At 40.7% G+C, this 25648-nt stretch overlaps 2 protein-coding genes across 7 annotated transcripts; both read right to left on the bottom strand.

The window, feature by feature from the left end:
* Positions 1 to 1404: 1404 nt before the first annotated feature.
* On the bottom strand, positions 1405 to 8656 carry prkag3b (protein kinase, AMP-activated, gamma 3b non-catalytic subunit). 3 transcript variants are annotated; one of them, XM_044015310.1, is made up of 13 exons: positions 7754 to 8656; positions 7194 to 7257; positions 6857 to 7005; positions 6693 to 6774; positions 6088 to 6146; positions 5413 to 5458; positions 5254 to 5308; positions 4812 to 4938; positions 4487 to 4652; positions 4346 to 4383; positions 4117 to 4263; positions 3596 to 3689; positions 1405 to 1618 (listed from the first exon to the last, which is right to left on the bottom strand). In XM_044015310.1, the coding sequence occupies exons 1-13, from the start codon at positions 7769 to 7771 to the stop codon at positions 1596 to 1598; spliced, it is 1068 nt and encodes a 355-aa protein (XP_043871245.1). In that variant the 5' UTR covers positions 7772 to 8656; the 3' UTR covers positions 1405 to 1595. The 3 variants fall into 3 exon arrangements, 2 of the variants coding, with proteins under 2 accessions (XP_043871245.1, XP_043871254.1); XR_006358349.1 differs by having other exon boundaries at positions 1557 to 1618; positions 2724 to 3689; XM_044015319.1 differs by lacking the exon at positions 3596 to 3689.
* Positions 8657 to 10338: 1682 nt separating this feature from the next.
* ttll4 (tubulin tyrosine ligase-like family, member 4) lies at positions 10339 to 24813 on the bottom strand. Of its 4 annotated transcripts, none has more exons than XM_044015291.1 (21): positions 24700 to 24811; positions 22399 to 23593; positions 21822 to 22299; positions 21072 to 21213; positions 20909 to 20973; positions 20335 to 20395; positions 18616 to 18734; positions 18354 to 18464; positions 18195 to 18271; positions 17459 to 17653; positions 17128 to 17210; positions 16907 to 17035; positions 16689 to 16811; positions 16402 to 16500; positions 15191 to 15325; positions 14968 to 15108; positions 14770 to 14869; positions 14404 to 14614; positions 14168 to 14235; positions 13987 to 14051; positions 10339 to 13262 (listed from the first exon to the last, which is right to left on the bottom strand). In XM_044015291.1, exons 2-21 carry the CDS (start codon positions 23029 to 23031, stop codon positions 13103 to 13105), a joined length of 3195 nt encoding a protein of 1064 aa, XP_043871226.1. In that variant the 5' UTR covers positions 23032 to 23593; positions 24700 to 24811; the 3' UTR covers positions 10339 to 13102. The 4 variants fall into 4 exon arrangements, with proteins under 4 accessions (XP_043871226.1, XP_043871218.1, XP_043871242.1 ...); XM_044015283.1 differs by having other exon boundaries at positions 24704 to 24811; XM_044015299.1 differs by lacking the exon at positions 13987 to 14051 and having other exon boundaries at positions 13151 to 13262; positions 24704 to 24813.
* Between the last annotated feature and the right edge of the window lie 835 nt (positions 24814 to 25648).

Raw genomic sequence — 25648 nt, 5'->3', positions numbered from 1 at the left:
CAGTAGCTACCGCGTCTTCAAAGTCAATGAGTCAATGTTATTAGTGCTTTATTTGCATTTCTCCCTCTCATTATTTGATGTTGTCAAATAATAATCCTGTCATTCTGTGGTCACTGGTTCTATGACATGATATTGACTTGATGTAAAATTAAAACCAATCCCACATTTTTTTTTCTAAACCACAGGGTTGACCAAAGTGCCATACACGAGATACAACATAATAAACAATAAAACAACAACGATAAGAGGACTAAACAATACATAAGTTACACATAAAAGACAATCAAATACACATACAATTACGTTAAAAACATAAAAATAAGAAGTGTGGGGGCCTGCCTGATGTGGAGCATAAACAGAGAAAGCCCGGTCTCTGGATCACAAGGATAGTGAGGGACAATTGGCTTAATCTGAGTCCGTGTCATTTGGCGAGCGGTAGTGTTTGGAAAACACCTAGAGGCGATTAAATATTGCCTGATTTGCTCCCCATATGAAGGTAATTGCAATAATCTAGGCGATGATATGCTCAATCGTAATATACTCATATTTTATTGACTCTAAAGTGACCTAGAGAGGTAACTTATGATTTAATGATATATAATTACATTTAATAGGACAATAAGTCACCAGGAATCATTTACTACCTTAAATTACCTTCAGAGGAACATTAAGATAAAAGCAGAAGAGGAGCTATTTACTTGTGTGTGTGAGAGTGTGTGTGTGTGTAGCTGTGCACTGGACCAGGATGTATGAAAGTGGCAGAGTTAACAAATCCACCCCTGGTAAACAGAGCAGGCAGCGACAGCTCACGCCCCCAGACGGCACAATCACAGGTGTGCTCACCTGTCACTGCGGCCGCTGTCCAATCAGACTCAAACAAGAGAGAAAGTTGTTCATGCATCAGCTTCACATTACCATACTGTATGTACAAGCAGGGGCGTAACAACCGGGTGGGTAAAGCAGGGAACTTTCTGAGGCGTGTGGTGTTCACACGTCGATTAAAATGTCCAGAGTATGCGAATAATGATGAGAACAGAGGACTCCTCACACTTAGCCCCACAACAGTGGACTTTGTAGAGAACAAAGGATGTCATTCTTTGTTCTTTAGCAAAGTTTGCTTTGGCTGGTTTGTCCACTCAGGCTCCTGGAGAAACAGCACCATTGGCGCCGCGGGATCACTTTAGTGCATTTTTGTGCATTTGCATCATTCCGTAAGGCGACGTATTTTGGACATAAGTGAAGTATATGGGCATTAAGTTGCGTAAAACTCACGTTGCAATTTCTGCCAATATTTCTTTATTTTTCACAGTGCTTGGAGCATAAGTGCATTTACAAAAATGTCAATGATTTTCAATCTTTTTTCCTTCTTGGACTCACAGCTTTAAAAAAAAAAAAACACACAACAAGCTTTTAAAAAACAAAACTTAAATTTCAATTCTTTGTGGTGGTGGTGAATTTGTGGAAGTCGCTGTTTCTGCAGACGCACCTATGAGCGTCTTTCCAGTACAAACACAGTCTTGTATTGACATCACAGAGTGTCTCTACTTTAAACGCGGGAAGCCTCCATCTCATTTTTCTCTCCCGTCTTGAGAGGATCAGCTCTCACACTGCAAAGTATCTGGAAAAAAAGATGAAAACGAGACGACGACTTACACCCAGGAAATTCTAATATTCATCATTTCTCACTGTCGCTACACTACATCACATCAGAGCGATCAAACTAAGTGGTCACCCACTTAGTTTGACATCAGTTATTGATGTTTTTACCTCATGCCAAGAAGGTTATGATTTCACCTGTGTCTGTGAAGGTGAAGGAGGTACAAGACCTGGAAGATCTGTATACATTTTGGTGCTGATTCTAAGGGGCTTAAGTCTTTTAAGGGCCCTTGGTGGAGGTATGGGTCCTTCTACTTTTGTTAAATAATAACTCTATTACATGGAAACATAGCTCCCCAACACTGTGTTGAGGGTTAATCTGTGAAATGATGTAGAGGCTTGTTTTGCATTTGAGCAAACAAGGTCTATTTAGCAGCTCTTGGTGTCGTGATGAAGATCAAGTCATATGATGGACAGCTTCATGAGAGCCAGTTTCATATTCAGCCTCAACATCTGCATTGTTCAGTTCTGTTTAATTCATATAGAAGTGAGCAGACGATCCTTTCCGAATCAGGACAAGTTCATGTCGGGAGACTGATACAGCTGACAAGTGACTCAAAACACTGTCAACTTTCATTTGGGAGTGAATGAATGAATGCCAGGTAAGGAATCAGCAGTTAAAACTGGGTTCTGTAAGTGTGTAATACTTTATTTTATTACAAAACCCCAAATACAAAGACATCCCACCCTCGTCCCATTGGCTACCTCATCAAAGCGTCAACCCAAAAACGATGGAAGTCATTGCAACCCAACTTGATTGCTGTAGGGGATGATGTAGGGGATTACCTTTTATTTCACCCTCTCATTGACGATGATTTTGTCTCCTCTCATCATTAATGTGATACTGCACTAAACAGGTCTACTGTAAAAGACAAGGTGCCTTGTTGGCGGTGCGTGTAGCCCATAAAAACAGGGTAACATAGTGTAGATGCCATTATTGCTAAGGTGCAAGCTCCTTCTTATATTATTAATTTGGAGAAACCACAACAGGCAGCAGCCAGACCTTGGGAAAGTGAAGATGCAAGCTCAGACAACCAACCGCCTGCAGCTTAGTGTGGGTTTCCTACCTGTGTTGTACTGGATATGAGGAGCTGGTGGTGTGGTGGTTTCAGAGGAGGAGGAGCTGGACTATGAAGACGCTGGCCAACTGACGGAAGAGGCAAGCTCGGGAGAAAGTATGGAGGGTTTGGTGTTGGACTTCGTATAGCATAGACTAGGATGGTACGATGGTTAGACGAAGCGTTGGAAGATTTGCGGGGACTTGGCAAGGATGACACGGACTTGGTGGAAGTGGATGGTTGAGGAACTGACTGGTTTTGAAGTGAGGTTGGAGTAGAAGATGGACTATTAGATGGCACAGATTTCAGAAGAGGGAGGGCTTCAGCTTGCCCGAAAAGGCAGGTTTTAGAGGTGGTCTTAGCAGTGTCTTAGCAGGCTTGGGAAAGTGGTTAATTTTGTTTGATGCTTCAGTGCAAAGTTTGAAAAGAAGTGTTGGTAAGTAGACATCAATCCGAACAAGGTCTCTGAGTAGGTGTTTTTTGGTTTACAATGCACACAAAGCAGGATTTAGAAGAGGTGGTTAGTTGCTCGTAGGTTTTCAAAGTTGATTCAGAGTAGATGGATTTTGGAGGACCAGGAGGTTCAGTGATAAGGAATACAGCTCAAAAGAACCAGGAGAAAAATGGCTGCGATGGGACTTTCACACCAGGAAACTTCACAAGAGGAAAGGTAAAGATCCCCATTGTTTTCAGGAGGATGAAAAGGTGGATGAAGAAGAGTTTGGCAGGAAGGAGGAGGAGCATTGCTCACCAGAAGCAGCACAAAGAGTTCAAGGATTCAAAGGCAGATTGATGGGTGGACAGAAAACCAAGGGACTGAGAGAGAGAGAGAGCAAGGGGCGTATGGAAGGGTTGGAGTTAGGAGTACAGTGCATCAATACCTGCAGGACTGAGGACCAGAGCTTGAAGGAGGTCAGATAAAGAAACAATCCCTCTCACCACATTGTCCTTGTCAACCAACACCAAACGATGCACCTGATGCCAGCAAATAGAAGAACAAAGAACTTTCACCAGAGAGGTTGAAGAAAATATCTGAACAAAAACAACTGCTTCAGAAATTAAAGTACATCAATAATTCCATTATAACCTTTCAACATAATTTAAATAAAGTGATCTGAGAAGGAAGTAGACTTCTCTACCTCCTCTAGGCTCTGGCCCGGCGCTGATCTAATATTCAGTGTCGGTATCAGTCATATACTGGTCAGAATCATTGGATCTGATGTTAGCAAATTAAAAACTAAACTTCCATATGCTCTGTACACCCTATGTATTTCAACAGTATGTTTCTGAGATGGTTGGTTATTGCTAGGTGGTAAATAGATCAGCAGAAAAGCAGTTTTGAACCATCTCTGGTTTCTACAGATAGATAAAACCAGCTGAAATGAACGTATGAATGCATTACCTCTGCCTTTGCAATGCGGTCAATGATGGTCTCCAGTGTTTCATAAGGGTAACACTTGAGGACTCCTTCCACACAGCAGGCTCTGGAGGCAATGGCGTCCCTCATTGTCATGTTCAGGTTGTTGTATCTTTTCTGGGCGGCAAGATTCTGAGTAACAAACAACATGATTTTTGCCATCAGCGGTTGGTTTGAGAGTTTTAGTGATGACGGACGTGAGAAATTGACTTACAATGACGTCAAACCTCGAATACAGAGCCACCACTTTACCTGGAGAGAAACATACAGATGACAAATGCTGTGCTTTTAGTACATATTCACAAAAAATGTCAGGCGAACCGATGCACAAAATGTGAGCGTGAAACTTGGTAACCTTGTTCATTGACCACGGGCAGAGCCGACACTCTTCTCTCTACAAAAATTGTCAGAGCGTCATAAACTGAGGCTAACTCCTGGACCGTCGCAATCTCTTTGAAGGTACCAATCGCCACTTCACTGATCCGCTTTTGAAGAAACCTGGGTTTAGGAATCATAGATCCCTGGAGGAGGAGAAAATACTGAATATGATGATGTGTTTGAATTCCAGGACACAGATGGAGCCTTGAGTTCTGAGTGTCACATAGTCATAGTGTACTGTAAGTAGCTCCGGCTTTGGAAAAGTCTTCACTATGTGTGTGTGCGTGTGTGTGTTTGCTTACAAAGATGTGTAGGAACTTGAGGATGCGTTTGTGAGTGAGGATGTGGAGGACGTTTCCTGATGCTGGGTCGATGACTGGGAGCCGGTGGATCTTATTCTTCAACAGGGAGTAGATGGCGTCAAACAGACTGAGCAGATGATAAAACTTGAGAATAGGATTTTAACAGTGACAGCAGAGCATTGTAACATGGAAGAACAAGATAGAGTATGATGGGTAGTAACTGGTCTGGCTTGGCTACAACATTACAGATAAAACCTGCTCACCAGTAACCATAAATACAATGTTTAATTTGACTAAATAGAATAAAAAGAAGATTTGTTGTTACTCTTGCATGACACTGTCATATGTGTACTAGCCAATTCTATGGCAATTTAAATGGTATATTGCAAACTAGAATGTACAATAATAAGAAACACTGCATTATTTGTAGGGTTGTCATCACCTGGACTCAGGAGTGATGCTGATCAGTCTGTTAACTGAGTACTGCAGATAGATCTCTACGAATAAAGAGAGAAAGACACAAGTTACTCATCAGGGTCATTGTGTTTTTAACACTTGAGACATTATACAGTATATGAAGAGATTGTTCTGTTGTACAGACCTCTCCATGTCTCTATCTTGTGTTCCTCCAGCTCATAGATCTGAACCTGGTGACAAAACAGGTATTTGAGATTTAACAGTGGAAGTTCATCATCATTATCAGCCAACCATCCAAGTGACTGACCAACTGAACACTCAACCAGTTGACTAACTGAGCATTCAATCAACCAGACCAACCAAGTGAATGACTGACCAACCCACCAACAACCAATTGAAAAAAACAACAGACCAGCCAATCAGCAACCCAAACGACCGACCAACCAACCAACCAACCAGCCAATTAACCATCCAACAAACAACCAACCAGTCAACCAACTAGCCAAATAACCATTCAACAAATCAACCAGTCAACCAACTAGCCTACTGACTAATCAACCAACCAACCATTCGACCAACTGTCCAACCAGCTAATCAACCAACCAATTGGCTGACCAGCTAAACAACCAATCAAGCTACTGACCAACCGGACAATCAACCAACCAGAAAGACAGCAATTTAGATAGAAAATTACTGTATGAAACTGATATTGATTCATTCACATGGTAAAATCAAAACACTGTATGAAATGCTATCTTAATCATCTCTGTGACGAAAAATCTAAAATGACGAGGTTAGGGTTGAAGAACAGGCCATTGCATCATCCATAAAATACAACACATTTGAAAATGCAGCTCACCAGAGGAGATTTGTAGTACCGATGCAGAATGTTGATGAAGTCAGTGATGGTCAGCATACCTGCACAGACAACAAACATGGATTCATCAGCAGTCAGACATGTGCTACACGAGAAAACTACTTTATTCAAGTTTAAAGGCATGCACTTGATATGCGTGTTTAAAGCGCTTGATGTTGTAATTACACATGGAAAGCCAACACCCACACCACACCGGCTCTGCGTGGTAAGCGATGCCAACGGTGTTTTGAAACACAACACAAGAGCCATGGAGTTGACCTGCTTTCTTCTAAACGATAGCACACAAACTGAATATGAAACCAGTGGTGCACAGTCATGAAAACTGAGCTTCTGCACGTAAACGTCAGCCACACGCTTTTAACAATGGCATCTATTTGAGAAAGAGCTTAATTGTGTATTAATATGACTAAATAATATACATTCTTTTTCAATAATTTATTACCATGTGTTATTGGGGGCATCAGTTCACATGATGTGAAAGTAGGGTTTGGAAACACATTTATTTCTTTATTTCACTTTTGCGATATTATTTATAATGATAATTTTATAATGTTATCAGAGATGTTCACAGATGAATCATGGCTCACCCACAAAACACTGAAGCTTGCTGTCCCACAGCGGTGCTGCCCTCAAACCATTAGCCACCAGAGCAAAGAAGGCCTTCTTCACCTGAAGGAAAAAACAAGAATTTTCTGTAATAATCGGTAAAAATGTAGGCTTTATATGTTCATTTGAAAGTGATTTGTCACACCTGTAGCTTTATGTCAAAGATGACCAGTTTGGAGCTGGTCGGGATGGTGTCGTAGCAGCAGTGACTCTTCATGAAGTTCATGTATACGTACGCGTCAGGGTCGGGGCCTGCAGGTGGCGCAACAGGGTGTGCCGCAAACGTACAGGCACCTGAAAACAGGATGCAGAACAACTTTGTTTTTTTCTTGATCGTATGAATACATTTCAGCATTGGCAGCAGGAAGTGGTTTTCACGATGAAGTGAAGATCCATTTCGTTTACTGCACCTCTGGAATATTCTCTGCAACAGTTGGAGTTGAGAGAAGATATTAGAGAATGTCAACAAACAAAATCTTTACCTCCATACATCACTGGGCGAACATCCTCCTCGTCCTCATCCTCGTCCATCTCAAACAATGGGATCTGGATGAAGAAAAATATTACCTTAGTTTACTGGACGCCCTGATTTTGTGATTTGATGTTTGGGTTTTCTGAGATTCAAAAAAGGGTTAGTCATGTTACATTATATTCTCTTTCTAACTATTCTAACTCCTCAATTTCAAATATAAATCTTGGTGGAGTGGACTTTGTATGCTGATAAAAGATGACGTCAGAACTGGCTTGAGCCCCCGATAACCCTGACAGACGTGCTTGAGCATCACATTCAAGTTATACAAGTTAAACTTTGAATATAAATGTATATATGTATATATATATATATATACACATACATATATATATATATATACATACATATATACACACATACATACAAATATACACACATATATATATGTATACATACATACATACATATATACACACATATATATATATATATATATATATATACACACATATATATATATATATATATATATATATGTGTATATATATGTATAGTGCCGAAGCGCCTTACCTCTGGAAGAAGATCCATGGCTGGAGAAAAGGTGGAGGCAAGTCTGCCTCTGTGGAGCAGCAACAAATACAGGCAAAACCCTGGAGTTCGAACTTAAAGACTGGAGGACTCCAACTCTCTGTCCACCTGAAACGTCTGTGACAATCTGCTACCATGTCAGACAGAGACGTGGTGAAATAGTCCATGCATGGTGGAGAAGGCCCGAGGAAGAGAAGGAAGAACTGGAACACACAGTTAACGTTGGACAAAGGAATCACTGCAACACCAGGCAGCAAGAGACAGCTGGGTGTGAATGTCTGGGAAAGACTGAGGTCTAAATCTGGACCGTGGGGTGAGAGGCCTGTGGCATTCACACAGGGAGAGGGAGAGGGAGAGTGGGAGGGGAAAACACTAAAGACAGAAAAGGAAGAGCTACCAACACACACACACACACACGTTTAATCAATGTTATCTTCAAGAGCTAATGATTAAAACTCAAATTACAGCCAAAAAAAAAACTAAAATTACAGCCAAAATACAACTCTTAACACTTAAATGTCATCACTTCCTTTAATCCCACAAATAGCACACACTGTAAGGTAACATTGACCTTTGAACTTCCGTGGCCAATGTCCACACTTGCGTTTAAAGGTCCAGTGTTAAACTTATGGTGAGAAAGCAGAGTGAAACAAATGGAGGACTCCTCCACTCATCCCCATCCCTTTTGCTGAGCACTTAAAAGGAACTACGATTTGTTCTACGCACGGGCAAAACTGCACCAACTTCCTGTTACGAAAGCTGTTTAAGGGGTTGTGGTTTGGGTTTTGACAGGAAGTAGCCACACTTTGCACATATGTAGATCAAATCAGGTAAAGATGAGGGCAACAGAAATACTGTTCTACTGTATGTACCATGGTATGTGATCGGAGTGGAGCTGAGGAATTGTGACTGGGGTGCGTGAAATGAAAATTAAACAAATAATAAAATAATAATAATAAATTAAATAATAATAATAATAATAAATTAAATAATAATATCTAGAGTCACCTTACCTCAATCTCCATGTTAATCTAATTTCGCAATACAAGCGTCTGAAGTATATAATTGGCCAGATTTCGGTCTGGATCTGGCCTTCCCAATAATTGCGGGTGTCTTCAGATTTAAGGCTGATTTGAACAGATTATCTTGCCAAATTATCCTGTATCCTGCGTGAGGGATTAACAGACACGATTTTAACGTCATCAGCTGCATCGGTCATCCCCGATTTCAAATCGTAAGTATGTAACATGTTTGATATTCACGATATTCTTTTCCTGCCAACATAAATCTGCCTCCATACCTGATTTTGTTCAATTTATTTACGCCACTGTATTTGTAGCATTGGCAATAATGGTGTTACTTTGAGAGCTCAATATTTTTCTTGGTTTAAAAAGTTTGAGAACCACTACACTAGGCTATGAAGTGAAGGGAAGTCTGAAGATATCTGATATGATCAAGGCAGGATCTTGTGAAAAGGTCAAATAAGTCATCGTGTACTTATTTGTCATTTACAGCAAGGCCGTGATAAGATATGCAGGGCAGTGGCGCTCTCGGTGTGGACAGGCTTGCATACGACTTCTGCTGTATCCAGTGTGAGCCAAAGTGGTATTAATAATGATAATGCGAAGCTGTATTTCTGGACATACGACAGGTGTCTAGGAACTAGAAAATGCTCAAATGCTCTGCTGGGGAGAAACACAGTGTTCCACATCATTTCGTCATCTCCGTTTATAAACAAAAAAGAGAGAGATATATGCAGCTTTAAGGGATTGTCGGTTCGACTGTGGCGTGTTCCAATTTCATGGGGTCAAACTATTTATAGTCGGAGTAGACTCTGGTCGACAAAGTTGACTTTACACGTAGATATAAATGTCAGTAACATAACTGACTAAAAAGTCACCAAAACCAACTTCACTTAGGTGAATTATATGTGTTATTCTGTAAATCCATCTCATCGTCTATAAAGTCGATGCAAATGCAAGCGATTTAAATCAGGCTTCCAAACGCAAATCCAGGCGATTCATTTTGTTGGTGTCAAAATGTGCTTAATCCTTACACTCATCCCCATGAGACGTCTTGTTAAATAATACTCTACACATCCAGATTAGGAGTTATAATTCTGACCCATTACACAGAGCCTTACTAATAATAGTGAATGTGGAGTCGTTGCAGGTTACAGAGCAGAGCTCAGATATTAATAGTTAACAACTATTTTCAGTGCTGACACACATTCAGTTCGGTAACCGTCTGTTTCATGTGTCCTAGCAGTTCGGTCCACAGCACATATACACAGGTGTGTGTACTTGTATGGATACATATATATAGATATTTTTGGGGAAAACTACTTCAAATAAATCATACTACAAGTGATTAAAGGATTAAAGCTGATTTAATTCAAATATCTGACTAAACTAAGACATTTTAGCATCAAATTAAGTAACCGTTAAAAAAAAAAAAAGGTATTCGTAAAACTATGAACAAGACGAAAGTTTTAAAAATACAAGTACATAAATAAAACTAAGAATAAAAGTAAAAAAAAATAAAAAAATACCACTCGGATGAAAATCCACATTTGCACCTCCAATAGCTTTTATTTTGAAATAATCATCCTGAGCAACTCACACAGCACCCCCCTTTTCTATTATATATATTAAGAAACATTACAACTTGTCAAGTTAGTAAAAATATCACCATCTACACTTTACTGCACATGTAACATTTGTGATTATGTTTAACAACACCTCCAAATGCAATGAGTTAATATTTAACCTTTATAATACAAAAGTAGGCCAAAGATGTGGCCACTGAATTGATTAAGGTGGAATCTGAATCTACACCTGTTAGAAATATGATGTTAATTTAAAAAACAAACAAACATCTAAGTAAGTATGAATGATTTTCACCAACAGAGCTGAGAGTCTATGTGGTCGTTGATTAAATTAGCCCTCAGAGTCGTCATTTACAGCAGCTGATTGGACAACACAAGTTAAACGACTGCATTACCGACACTGCACAGCAGTTAAGTCATATGTTTTTGTCTGTAAACTAGTTAGCCTTCACGATTCGTGACTTCCAACAGCAGGAATGACAGGTTTTTTTCTTACATTGTTTGCTTGGTAACAAGCACCGACACCAAACTCTAAGTACAGAGCTACATTAGCTGACGCCGCGCAAACCAAAACAGCACCATTTTGGCAGGAAGTCGCACTCACTGTTCAAATCTAAAGATGTATAAACCAGGGCATGAACAAAGGGAAGGTGGTGGATGGACATTGTGCTTCGGGGACGCTAAAGCAGTCAAGGATAAGGAAACGGGCGAGAGTGGTTCCCCAAAGACTGGGTCAGGTCCCATAGATTTTTTTTCAGGTCACCCAAACCTTCCAGTTAAGATTCATGTGTATCTGTTTTAATTAATGACATTGAAATGATTGGTTTACCAATTCAAATGACATTACGTGTTACAGATATGGCAGTAAATTAGTCGCTACATTAAACGCACAGGCAACAGATTCCACTTATGTAGTAAGTGTTTCATATCAGGTACAGGATCCAACGTTAATCAACTTAGCTTATTTTACACACTTATGCTGTGATGTGGATGGGACATGTAAAGTTACTGAAGGTCTAGAAAGTCATCTTTAGATTTAAAAGTTTGCATTGATCTTTGACGGCTTTAAACCAGCATTGGTGTTGCTCATTTTTGCAGAAGCTTTTCCTGCCAACATGGCGGTGCAAACAGAACAGTGACATGATGTCCAGAGCTCTAATGACAGAAGTAACACTTTTGCTTCAAGAAGTAGACTAGAAGTGTTCTCTCCTGTCACTCCTCATCTGAATGTTCTGGAAGTTGTTTACTTTTTTTTAACACGTACGAAAGAGCAAAATGTCTGGAAATTGGGTCAGGATATTTTCATACTGAAAATACACATTTGGGGTCTGGCAGATTAACTTCTGCTGCTGGAGTCACATTTTGGCAACTTTAAGCAAACTATCGTGTACAAGTTATCACCAGAAAAGAAAATCCCTGTTTTTGTGACACTCAGTGAAAGTGTTGAGTGAAGATGCTGCAGACATTTTTGACTCACCACAGAGCAACTGGCGAGCTCAGCGCATCCCTCTCTTCACGCGTCTCAAAAGCGCCCTCTTTTTTTCCGTCCTGGACTCCATTTTCAAACAAAAACACAGACACTCAAGTCTATAAAGACAAGAATGTGAAACTTGTGTGGTCAGTTGCTTTTAACGACTTCATAAAGTAAACATTTTAAGTTGTCACCTTAACTCCGGACCACTGTATTCCACTGCAAGGTAAAAGTGGCTGTGTGTACATATATATATACACACACAGACAATTCTACAACCTGCCAACACTGCTTTGTTAAACTTGTGACAAAGCCCTGCATATCTTTTTCACAGTGAGGATTAACATGTGCCGATATGACAGAGGAAATACCTCACAGAATAAAAATGGCACTTTAAAAAGCAGTACCTTGTAATTTCAGCAATACGTCTTATGGGTTTTAAGACTTATCTGAAGCCACTGCATAGAACTCGTCCTCTCACAACACCCGCTAAGCAGAACACTAAATTTCTCAAGCTCAGGTCGCAAAACGACATTTGTGCGTATGATTCTACAGTACATCGGACAAACATATGACATTTGAGGCTATTTTTTTACATTTTCTGGACCAAACAATGCATTCATTAACTAAGGAAATAATGAGAAGATAATAAAATCGATGTTGGTTGCGGCCTGACAAAGGTCAGTGCTCACTTCCAACTTCACAAACGCTTAGAACACATTCAGCCATTGACTGAGGCTGGAGAATAATTGGCATGTACAGAGTTTCAATTAAATGGGTTAAAAAAAAAAAGATTTATCACTGTTTTAATGACCGCTCTAGTCTTGTGGTGCATTTACACCAAACACCGTCTTACTCACAACATGTTTGGCTGCAGGATCAGCTGTGTTAACTCAAGTCGCGGTGTCTGTTCACCTCCTGGTTGGGTGAGAACGCACCACTGGTACTTAAAGAGGAAAACCCACAACACACCGATTTGATTTGAGCACTAAAAAAAAGGTTCCATCATGAAGAAGTTCCTCCACACTGCACAAAAATCACAAGGTCTTTTCTGCAGCGCTTCACTTTAATTCTGTTAAGACCAAAGTTAAATTTGAACTTCAAACTCACTGTTTGCTCTCATTAAAGTTCTCATCCAGAAGCGAGTCTCGTGGACTATAAGACGTGACTTATAAGAACACACGGGATAGAGCTATAGAAGACCCTGAGCATCACGATGGCAAACCCGGGATCGTCAGAGCGGACCAAAGTGTTAGGGCGGCACACTGTGGCTGCAGCTGGGCTGAGGACTTGTGCAGGCACTGCTGGCAACACTGGACCCAGGACTTGGCGAGACAGGCAGGCTAGAGACGGAAGCAACTTCCCCATCGGTGTCGTCAAGGGAGCACTGACTTTGACTCACCACCACCACGCTGGACAAGAGGACAGGAGTATGTTCAACACAACCGCTTATTTAATTTTCACTTTTAACGGACAATCAAAGAACAATTCATTCAAACAAAGAGCATGCATTCAATTTAGAGCTGAAACAATTACTCTTATTAGTCTTAATAAGAGTTATTACTATTAATCAATTACTAAATTAACCGTCAAATATTTTGATAATCAATTAATCGGTTTGAAGCTTTTTTTATTATTAAAACAAGATTTCTGATTGTTTTAGCTTCATAAATGTGAAGATTTTCTTAATTTCTGTGCTTCATATAACAAAGAAATCATTTAAACTGAATCATTTTGGTTTGTGGAAAAAAAACAAAGACATTTGAGAATCTCATTATTCCCAGGTTTGACAAACACTGATCAAGGTTTTTTTTTTTCAACCTGTATTTATCCTATTACTATTGCTTGGTGGGTACTATGGAAACAGGATGGTATTACTTTTAATACCACTTCCCTACCATATTGTTACACTGCTACAAAGTAGTTTCCACTTCAACCAATCAGAGGCCAGAATTCCACAACGAGCCAGTCTTCACTGCACTGTCAGTGTTCAAAAGTTTAGCAAACATGTTCATAAGGTGAGGTAAGGGAACTCTAACGGCAGCAGGGGGAATCAAGTGAGCTAAACGTTTGCCAGTTTAATATTTCGTTTTCTTTATTATTTTGATGTGTGCCTGCGTGAGAGTGTGTGAGTACCTGGACTGACTATCAGGGTTTTGCTTCTGGGGTTCAAACTTGGAAATGTAGCTACACTTGGACCACTACAAAAAAAAAAAAACATGGCCACAGAGGCAAAACATAAATTAAACATAAATCAGTAATTTTCTGGTTGTAACACCACATTTATAAATCTTCCAAGCTTCATACGGTTACTTACGATATGAGCAGGATCGCTGGTTCCCAAATGGACGCCTTTCTCACAGAGAGCCTGCAGCTGACTCACACCTGCACGTACAAGACAACATTTGGTTTAGATGAACTGTTTCAGTGTTTCCTTTGCCCTCTGTATGTTATCCAAGCCCTAAAACAAAGTGAGATGCAGCTGTGGTTTGATTTTCCACAGAAACATTTTGAGTCACTCTGTTTCAGAGCAAGGAACACACACACACACACCTTTTGCTCTGTTGCTCCAGTGTTTCTGTTCCCACTGATCCATCAGGATGTTGAGGTATCTTGGACACTCGAAGAAGCGGAGGTAGCGGGACGACGTTGGCGATGGGAAAACTCGCTCAAAGTCTCCCAGGCGGTTCATCTCATCTTCGCTTTCTGCGAGTATACGGACGTCCTCTGGAGTCAGAATGTCCATCACTGTGGAGAGGAAGCCCTGAAAGAGACAGAAAGGGAAAAGTGACTAAGCTGTTGTCTTAGCAACTGTCAAATCATCCCGGAGAAGAAGTGATTGGATATTGGACAATGAGCTGCTCTCATTGCTATTTAACTTCACTTTCCTTTCATGTCTGCATGTTTGTGTTTGTTTACCTGGTCAGCGCAACGCTGCGTGACGTAAAAAGCCCGTTTAACCTTCTCGTCGGGGGACAGTTCTGGTTTGCTGGTTCTCTCCTTGCTCCCTCCACACAGACTTCAAACAAACACACAAAACAAATGATGTAATTTGCAATGTCTGTAGGGAGATGTAGGACACTACTTTAGCATCTGAAATTAAGTTCCCCTCTCTACCTGCTGGTGGAGCTAGAGGCGCTGCTGCTGCAGGTAGCAACCACGTCTTCTCGTTGTGGAATGCGAAAACCAGCCAGGTTCAGGAGATCTTTGATCATCTGACCTTTGATGGAAATGTCCAGCTCTGAGTTGGAATGGAGGCTGGACACAAAAATAAGAGGTATAGCATGGATTTTGAAAACCTCTATGTGTTTATGTGTATTTGTTTGTGGATGGGTGGTACCTTGGTGATATGTTCACTTCCAGGATCCAGGGTTTGAGGTCCTTGTCCAGCATGATGTCGAAACCGAGGAGCTCGTGGCAGCTGTACGGCGACCGGACATTCGTCTTCAGCGAGCTGGTAACGTACGGTTCAGACCTGGCAACCAACAAAACAGGGCAAAGGCCAATCATTCCACCATTACCATTTCATTACATTTACATGCATGCCTGTGGTCATTGTTACTAGTCACAAGTTTCTGCAAAGAGGAGAATCTGCTGAGTTCCATTTAGGAGGGACTATACATTTGCGAACTCACTTCAGGTTCAAACCGGGGCAAATCATCAGCGTGGTAATTTGGACTAAAACAAAATAACCTGTGATAAGAAGAAATAAACACATATGCAGACAGATACTGACTGGCAATAAGCAAAAGGCCTTTCAATCAATAACTTCCCCACAAAGACTTCAAAAAGAGATTTGTTTTCTCTTCTGAAATTCAGATATCAGCTCAAATTTGTGAGTTGAAGTTACAACGTGAAGCTTCAAAACCTGTCTGAGAAGCCTATCACTATCACACTGTCTGAAGTAATTACTGTGTGATCCAGTAGAGGGTGCAGTGAGCACAGCTTGGCCTTAGATACAGTTTACAATTTATTAAAAAAAAAAAACTAAATGAGACAGAACAGAGGTTTAACTTCTTAGTTTTGTTGCAAAAACAAAGACAAACTAAACTTTTCTCCTGTGACGTGTGGGAGTGTTTTTGTTGGGTTCTTTAACGTAGACGGGAAAGTATGAAACAAATCTGCAGATTCCACCTGAGTGAAGCAGCAGAAGAGGCAACACAGATCAACCTCGCATGACTAACAGCAAGTATAAAAATAATAACGATAATAATAATAATAATAATAATAATGATGTGTGTGTAGGTGGAGAGTGGTGAATGTCTAAATATCTAAATCTAAATGTCACATAATATTAACACAAACTTTAGATTTTGTTGAAGCCGAGTGTTGAAAAGCTCTATATTTCTACAGCTAAATACACTAATTTTTTTGAGGTCAATTCAAATACAAAAATACCTGATATCTGCTTTGACAACAGTGAGCAAAGTATCAGTCACCTGGGTCATACAATATTAAAAAGGTACTGACTGAGGAAACCTGATGACTAAGTGCTTCTTTAGGTTGTGATGCTACAGATGTAAAAACATAAACACAATGAGAAAAACTTACGCAATGACAGTTTTGATGACAATGTCCTTAATCTTCTCCCATATTGGAGTGGTGTCGATTCCTTGGGAACCAAGATACTGCCACAAGGCCTTCAAAGCCCTGAAAACACAAAATTACTTGTAGACATTTGCTAATCCGAGAAGATTTGGTGCAAATTCCACCTTTAAAAAGACCTAAGTAAATAGGACACAGTGAAAGTAAGAAGACCAATTATAAACTCAGATAAAAACTCACTGAATGAATGAATGAATGACAATTTTACAACATGAAACACATGTCTCTGTTACCATTTGTGTCCCTGGCAGGCCTTGTCATCACTGTTACTCTGGTATTCAGAGTTCTGCTTGTTGACGCTGTAGTTGGTCAGGTGGATGAACTTGTTGCTCAGAGTCTTCATGGAAGACGAATACCTTTTTAAAATAAAAGGAAAAGTGTTGTTACTTTTACTTTACTTTATATTTTTACTCCCCCCCCAATCATTGTAATGGCTGTGGTGAGAACTGACTTGCAGCTGGCGAATCGAACAAGCCCGTCAGTGAAGATGTAAATCCTCAGCGGGTCGTAGCACGTCACATAGACGTAGATCCTCAGGTCAAACTTGTTGCCGCCAATGAGGTAGGGCTTGTGGAGGTACCTGCGAAAACAAACACACAAACACAGTCAACTAACTAACTAACTAACTAAGAACTTATGTGGTTTCAGGTTCTGGGAAAAATGCCCTTTTACCTCTGGACCAGTAAAGGTCTTTTGCGGGGCATCTGGCTCCATTTATGGATGACCTGGATCCCCGTTCCTCTGGCTGAAGCAGGCTTTTAAGAAACAATGAAATATAAACATGATACATTTTCAGTATTGTCATCTAGATTAGACCAATACAGGTTTTTCTTTAGCTGATGCCAATACTGATGATTCAAATATCTGGTGCCTGAAACCCAAAGGTTTATTAAACTCGATTCCTTTGTGGCAAATTTGAAATGATTCATTTGATATCTCAACAGACAAATATAATAATTTTTCATTTACAATAAACCGACAACACTTTACTCGCAGAACGTACGGGTTTGATGATCCACTTCTGCCGGGAGCTGCCGTTCTCCCAGGCTTTGCGGAGCTGCTTGATGTCCTGAGGAAGGATGAAGGTGCGGGGGAAGAAGCTGAACTCCGGTTTCCCAAAGCGCCCCTGCATCTTGGACAGATTTCTCCACAGACGGTCCTTCCTGCCAATTTGAAACGTCCCTGGGAAGTGGTTCAACTGGGACATGAAACACACACAGACAAAAAATAAATAAAGAAGGGGTTAAATAGGATTTAGAAGCCACTCAAAGATGGTTTGTACTACAGTTTTGCACAGTTGTTTCACATTTTTCATACTCGTACGCTGCAGGCACAGCCCTCAGGAGCAACGTGGGGTTCAGTGTCTTGGCATATAGCCTAGCGGAGCCAGGATTCAAACCCATAACCTTCCAATTGAAAGGTGACTAAACGTTTGTCAAGATTAGGACAGCAACAATTAATCGAATAATGAACTGGAGTGCTTTAAATAGAACAAGCTCTCTGATTTTTCCGGTTTTTAAGGGAGAATATTTTCTGGTTTCCTAGCTCCATATAACAAAGACATGATTAAAACTGAACAATTTTGATTTATGAACAAAAGACAAAGGAATTTGAGAACTTCCAATTCTCAAATGGTCAACATCGAAGGTGGAAAGAATTGTTAGTTGCAGCCCTATAGCAGATCATTTTATTTTTCCACACACTGGGAATGACGATTGAGGGCATCTCCAGTTTCTCACCTTCTGGTGCTCTGCAAGTGTCTTGAAGCCCGCGGACCTCATGTGGTGTCCCCAGCAACCCAGCCAGTCATTACTTTCTACACAAACACAAAGAGACAAATCATCACACTTTTCTCCAACATCACGCTTCAATGCACTCACTCAAGTTGAAATACTTACTCTTGGTGATTCTGAAGTGCGACCTGGCGATGGTGTGCTTGACCACATTCGGAGTGACTGTGCTCATCTTCCATTTTAACAGTCGTCTTTGCTCCACGGGCAGCATTTCAACTGCGGAGAACGTCACGCAGGAGTTGTGAGAGTTTTATTGCCATTTCCACAAGATAATTAAAATAAGACTTCAGGTAATGTTTTCCTACTTTTATATTTACTGTTTCATACAGACACACACACAAAAAAAAAGAGACACGCTTGTCCTGACCTCTTTCATTTGCTGTGCAGAAGTAGAGTGTTGGAGAGACGTGGGGGAACAAACTGGGAACCAGCGCCGGTAGCTCCTCTCGAGCATCTTCTGCCCCCAATGACATCGGCTCCTCGATACTGAGAAACAAGAGAAGGAAAATGTATTAGTGACTTCAACGTGTACACTAAGTTCTTACATCTGTATTGTGTATTATAGAACGCAGTTCATTTTAATCACAACAAAAATCTGCTTTGAGTGATGTAAAAATTCTGTTTATATAACAAAAAAGGTCTCAAGTGATATGATGACATTTATAGGTACACTGACACAGATTCAGATTCATTGATAACAGACTTTTCATATTTATATAGTTTGGTGACACGTTCCAAAAATCCATTTCTTCTATTCTATGTTTACATATCTCCTCTCTCACAGCCATTGTAACGGGTCTGAATGTCAGAAAATGTTGAGAAAATATCGATCAGCGTTTCCCCAAACCTGGAAATGATGATGTTCTCAAATGTCTTGTTTGGTCCACAAATCAGAATTGATTCAGTTTGAATGATTTCTTTGTGATGTGGAGCAAATAAACCAGCAAATATTCACATTTAAGAAGCTGAAAATCCGGAAAACTGATTCAACAGTTATCAAAATAGCTCAAAATTAAAAAGAGAAATTAAATGTTCCTTCTGTAACATCTATATCGTGTTGTCACTACAGCTCTGCTCGGCTTGTAAAGGCTAAATGAGGCAATCGAGGTCTCACAACAAGATTAAAAAGTAAAAAGCAGGAGCTGGGGTTACATTACTTCTAACTTCTAAGTAACGGAAGCTGAGATCTAATCACCGGGTTGTAACAAAAGTTGGACACGGACTGAGGAGACGCTCAAATGTTCAAGTAAACAAGTCCTGTGCGTGTGTGAGTTTGGGGTTAGAGATAGAGTCCATAAATGGCTGCATACGTCACGTCAAGAACAATATTATGCAAAGTTGAGAAGCACAAAACATATTTAAAAAAACACAACAGTTGTGCTGTAGGAAAGATAGGATCCAGCTGGATTTGTATTCATGCAGCAAATCAGGCTTTTCACAGAATACTGAGCTCCATTTCTGCATAAAATACCACCACCCACATGAAAATGAAATAAAAACACTCACATGACGGTCATAGTAAGGAAGGAAGACACCTTAAACGATGAGTGAAGGAACAGGCAATGACAATGTTCTTTTCCTTATAAATAAAATCCTTCCACCATTGACGGGCACATACATATACGAAAGCATTACAGCCTGATCACTTCAACTTATCTCTATACTCGACATACTATAGCTTTCAGGAGAGGGTGGAAAGCGGAAGGTGGGAGGGTGCATGTAAATGAACACATACACAAATCAGCAGGTTGGGGTAAAAACAACAAAAACAAAGTGTGAATAGTGGTCCCTATCCAGGCCCTTTTAGCAGAGAATCAATCAGCTCCAGGACTTTGGTGGGGATTTCTAACTGTTGAGGCCATTCCACTAGAGAACAATGGGACACACAATGGAGCAGATCTTTCCACCGTGCTCTGCTGCTTTCAGGCCCCAATAACAATACAGTGAGAGAGAGCGAGACAGATACAGAGATTCCACACCAACTGACGGATGTGGATTTTTATGCAGTAAATTTAAGGCTTAATCTTAAACACAAGTGAACAGGAATGAAAAGGATGTCCTTGTGTGTGGAGACGGTATATCTCACCCAGAGAGGAGGCCAATGGAGGCGGTAGATGAAGTGTCATTGACGGAAGACGTGTCTGAATCTGATGAAAACAGACAGGAAACACTATTATCAACTGTTTAACCAACTAATTACGAGGGATGAGCCAATGATACAACACTCTGTATTGACCCAGCATTTTCAATGACCCATGTCTACTCAGGGCGATTTTAAAAAACGTTCAAATTCACAAACTTTCAAGGACTTCAAGGACCCATGTGAACCCTGATCAGTGCCAGCAGATACTGGTAAAAATCAATGCATCGGATATCAGAAAAATCCAAAAGTTAATCGCACGTATCATTCAGTAAAAAAAAGACTGTAAAAATATTAATAACAAGCAGAGTTTAAGCCGAGTCAGGGTGTTGGCTGTTTATTTCTTCTTTGTGGGAGCAGACTTTTTGTAACAGGGGTTGAAAAATGTGATATCAAGCCATTCTCACTAATTACCAGTCAATCACAGAAGCTTCAACATGGTGAAGTGTAAAACTGAACAATTACTCAGCTCTAGTGAAGTGCACACTTCACAGTGCAGCGTTTTTGCTCGACATCTTACCTTCCTCGCTACACTCATCGGGAAGCTCCTCCTCAACTCCATCCACCTGCATAACAGACTCCTGTCTGGAAACAAATAACAACAATGGAAAAGAATGAAAATGTGAAGGGTCCATAAACAGAACTGAACCGATTGATTAGATAAGCAATCGGCCGTTTCTTACCCCGACGTCCCTGGACCCCCCTCTGTTGGCAAGGGGGAGGAGGAAGACAAGGACGAAGAGGAAGGCGACATGGATGCTGGCTGCCCCTGTTTGGTGAGTTGGATAGCGGAGATCTGGGTGGTCACAGAACCCACCAAGGTTCCTGCAGAAACAGAGGCCATGAGTACAACAGTCAGACCACTTCTGGTTTAATGCCAACACTGAAGCAGTGAATTTCTTTCCTTCCTCCATAGCTTGAAAACAAGGTCTTGCTTTACACACTTTCTCAAAAATAAGTCAATATTTTTGATACCTTAACACAAACTTTCCAAAATTCTGATGAGAATACATAATATAATCATAATACATAAGAATACATAATATAATTTTTTTATAAATGTTTACATCTGCTGATGAAGGCTCCAAGAAGCAGTAGATCTGCAGCAGAGTTTGAATTACACACCTACCGTCAAAGCTGATATAGTGTAGGTTTACATTTCTTGGGTAATTTGTAGTTCTTGGCCTTCATAAGTATCATCACAGATTATATTATTAAAAAGTTAGTTTTAACTAACGGCATTACTAGACGTCCCTGTATATAATCAGCTCATTCACACTTTAATAATCTCCCATCTGGAAATAATTATCAAAAAAAAAAAATTACCTAAAAACATCAGAGGTTCAGACTCAGTGGTCATACGACCTTTTATGCTTTCATCCTAGAGTGTCCTGTGACTGTGTCTGTTAAAGTAAACCCATGATTCCATTCACCTGGGATGACAACTGGCTGCTGCTCCTGAGAGGCATTGATCCTGGCACTGAGCACAATTGGCATGGGGCTGTTTGGAAAAGGTTTGACCTCTGGAGGAGGAGGAGCGACTCCTCCACGTATGGACGAGGTGCTTTCTGGCTCATCTTGACTTTGCTTACTTGTGTCTAAGGATGCGAGTATCTGGGGTTTGCTGTTTACAGTTGCTGCCAAAACTGCTGGAGGACGACCTCTTACTTGCAGGTGACTGCGCGAGTCTGTTAGTATTGTGCGGCCGTTTAGAAACCGACTGGATTTTTTTGCTAGTTTCGCTGAATGGCACCTCCTTGAAGTAGTCGTTTCTCTTGTGGTGCTTCTTTTTTGTAATTTAGTGCTAACAGGGCTGGGGGCATCTCTTCTCAATGTTGCCCCACGTTGTTCGCTGAGAGTAAGGCATGGAGGAGGCACTGATGGCAAAGAGGAACAGTCTGTAGCCTCAAACTAGGAATAAAAAAAGACAATATGAGATGTAGATGAAGAGGTACACCCAGACATTGCTGCAGTGCCTTGCCCTCCACACTAGAAAACATCAATACTCACCATCGACTTGTCAGTTTCCTGCAGAGTAGATTGTCCTTTGATGAACAGGTCTTGATTGCAAACTGACAAAAGTGGATCCAATCCAAGTGGTACATCATTTGGAGCAGCCGGGCGCCTGCTCATTGGTAAAACCTTTTCTGGTTGTCGTGATGTGTCAACTTGCATGGCACTTGTTGGTGGACCATTTAACCCAACATGGCATTCTTTCTTGGTGATGGAGGAAGAGGCATTGATCTCCATGAAGCTATAGCCGGCCTGCTTCAGTCCTGTTGGCGGTGCCTGGTTTAGGATCTGAATCCCATTTGTAAGTTGTGGCAGGGCTGGAGACCTATCTGGCACAGCGGTGACTTGGCTCTGGGGGTTGCTTTTATATTTGCCCCCGTCCTCCCTAACAGAGGCCTCAGAGGGGGCAACTGTTGTCTGCCTCAAGGTGGAAGAGGCAAAATTTGAAAGAGGAGGTTTGGCTTGGTCCTTCTGCCTAGAAAGCTGTAGCGAAGTCTGACCAAAAGGCATCTTAGTGGCCACAAGTGCCTTGGCATGTGTATTAACAGAGGCTGTAGTGGTGGAACTCTGTGCATTAGAGCAGGCCTGTGACTTACCCCCACCCCAGGGGGAGGACTGGTTGGTGGGCATAGCCCCACCACAATAAAGATGTGGCTATATGTGTGGGGCTGTTTCTAGGTGAGGGTCTCAATTGGAGATTTTAGGAATTAACAGTCAGTGAGAAGCTCTTCAGGAGGAGAGTATTGTCAAAATGTCAGCTCCAGCTAAATGGAGTTGCACATTTTCTGCTGGCCACTGTAGATGGACTACAAGTTCTTGGTGAATCCAGACCAACAGCACTCATAACTGCCACCAGAGATGCAGTGACGGCAGTGCAAAACTAGTTAGACTCTGGTAGCAATGCCGGAATGTAATCCTTCACATGAGGCTCAGACAGGCAGGCACGTGAGGTTTAATTGTATCTTAAGGCAAAGTGGTTCCCGCTCTAACAGTCACACTGAATAGACTGATATGAGGCCAGTGATGGGTCAATAAACCTTGTTGATGCAGATTTAGCCAGGTGCTGTTATTTTCCTTTACTACCTCAAGGACGAAATGTTGAACCTCATGTTGTAGAGTCCATCAATTACTCCCATCCTCCTCCTCAGTTGCTTCGCAGGAGTTTTTAAACTGTCAGCTTTCCCAGGTGAAGCTACACAAGAACAGAATGCAAGTCAGTCTGAGAGGATCCAGTGAATCTCCTGATGGAGAATGTCATCATTAAGTTATATGCTCTCTATTATATTGATCGGATATTATTAAACCAATGATCTGTTCTAATATTATGGCTATAAATACACACACACACAATACTTTTATTCTGTGTCATCTTTAACTTATTTGTATTGTATTTGGTGTGAGTGTTCGTCTTTTATATTATTGTGTCTTTTACATATTATTCTGTACTGAACTTTGGTCCAAAAGCAATGTGACACAAACATTTTTGAAGAAGAAAAGCAAAATACATTAGTTAAACAAATATTCGAAGCACATTTAACACTTCATCATTAACTTCTACTAAGGATTATTTTCATGACTTGTTTGGTTTGTAAAATGTCTGGAAATGATGATAATGAAATATCTTGTATTGTCCACAAACCAAAACACTCAAACCTTGCAGCTAGCTATACTTCTATTATCACAACGACTTAAAAGTGCACTACAAAGAATGTATAAATAACGTTTCTTTCATTTAAACCACAAAAAAATATGTATAATATGAAAAGTAGTAGTAGCAGTAGAACTATACTAAATTAGTTCTAAAAAAACCGACATAGCCAGTTAGGTACAGCGTGTTTATAATCGAAACATTACATATTATCAGTAATTTTCCACTTTTTCAACTGCGTCTTTTCTCCATACTGTGCTTATGTCAATGTGTCAAAAAGAGCGAGTTTTCACGCGTGTGTGCGACATGCCGCCACACACTTTAGCTTAGCGTTGGCTAACAGACCTAACTTTGACTAACAATGCTGTTGTCGAGTTCTATTCTTTGTCACTGTCGTTAGTTCGGGCAGGTCTGACTTTGACCCACATTTGGAGAAAAACAGTGTCATCCACATCCCCGCGGTTTCAATCACCACGAGCTAGCAGCTAACTCTGTGTCTCTCTTTCTGCTGCGCAGTCCGTCCAGTGAGCGTTAGCTTGACAACAACAAGCGAACACACAAACACTGTTGCCGGGGGGTTTTCTGCTTGACCAACCGTGTCAGAGTGTAAAGACACAGCTGTGCTGTCGGTTTATTAAAAATACTCATACCTACTTTGTTCTCCGAGGTGTCCTTAACATCTTGTGTCGCTGTTTTGGCGAACAGCTCCACGTTTCTTACGGGTTTCTAACACTGACTGTAGGCGTTAGCTGTGCAGACCGAGTGACACATCAGAGCCGAAGATCGTCTATTGGAGCCCAGTGTCCCCGTGGGCACCGGGACCAGAGCTCCCCTTCTGGTTAAGAGCTAAAACTGCACCACCAACATTCAATGATGTTAAATCTTATTCTTATGGTCTTTAGATTTACTGGCGGGCGACATTTACTAATTACACAGAGCCTTTTGTGTTTTTAATAACATACTGTATTTCACAATAACTAAATAATAATTAACATAGTACCATTATCCACATAAAAATAAACAAAAATACTATTATACTACTATTTTTTGGGGAAAACTTTGAATCTGGCTCAAAATGACTCAGTTTTATTCTAATTTTCACCACAAATAAAGGGCCAATGCCACCAATAAAATGCAAAAATGCAGTTTTCCCTTACCAGACAGTGTTTACAGTGCCTCTTTCTGCATATTCATGACAGTACTATTTGAGGGACCGTAGCCCAGTCATTCTCTTTTACCCTTTGAAACTCCTAAAAAGGGGCTATTACAATCAGTAAAATGCAGTTTTCACATCCACTTAAACCGATTAAATATTGTGTGGTGTTTGACGATCGACCTCAAATGGTACTTTTGCTGTTTTGCCAAGGACTTATAATACAGTATTTTGCAAGTCCCACGTCTTTACGACAATTTCGGTTCCTTTCTTGTTCTTTCTTGCCCTCTTGTCTTCAGTTACCTCTTTTCCATCTCACCCCTCTTTCCTCTTTTCACTTCCTTTTCCTTTTTTAAAAATCCTGTCCCACTCTGTCATTTCCACTAGTCCTCTTCGTCAATTCTTCCCTTTCTTTTCCACATTTTCCCATCTTCTATCCACTGTAT

The sequence above is a fragment of the Solea senegalensis genome, linkage group LG2, assembly GCF_019176455.1.
Source record: "Solea senegalensis isolate Sse05_10M linkage group LG2, IFAPA_SoseM_1, whole genome shotgun sequence".
NCBI lineage: Eukaryota > Metazoa > Chordata > Actinopteri > Pleuronectiformes > Soleidae > Solea > Solea senegalensis.
Note: the sequence above shows the minus strand (reverse complement) of the source record. Positions and strands in the feature narration are given on the sequence as shown.

Excerpts from the sequence above, each read along its gene's own strand:
- prkag3b (XM_044015310.1), bottom strand. Across the intron at positions 6,147-6,692 it reads CAAGCTTCAGTGTTTTGTGG|GTATGCTGACCATCACTGAC; the intron begins GTGAGCCATGAT and ends TTGTCTGTGCAG. Across the intron at positions 5,459-6,087 it reads GGTACTACAAATCTCCTCTG|GTTCAGATCTATGAGCTGGA; the intron begins GTGAGCTGCATT and ends TTTTGTCACCAG.
- ttll4 (XM_044015291.1), bottom strand. The coding sequence starts at position 23,031 with ATGCCCACCAACCAGTCCTCCCCCTGGGGTGGGGGTAAGTCACAGGCC. Across the intron at positions 18,735-20,334 it reads TCCATTGGCCTCCTCTCTGG|TATCGAGGAGCCGATGTCAT; the intron begins GTGAGATATACC and ends CTTGTTTCTCAG. Across the intron at positions 14,236-14,403 it reads CTGGAGCAACAGAGCAAAAG|GTGTGAGTCAGCTGCAGGCT; the intron begins GTGTGTGTGTGT and ends TTGTACGTGCAG.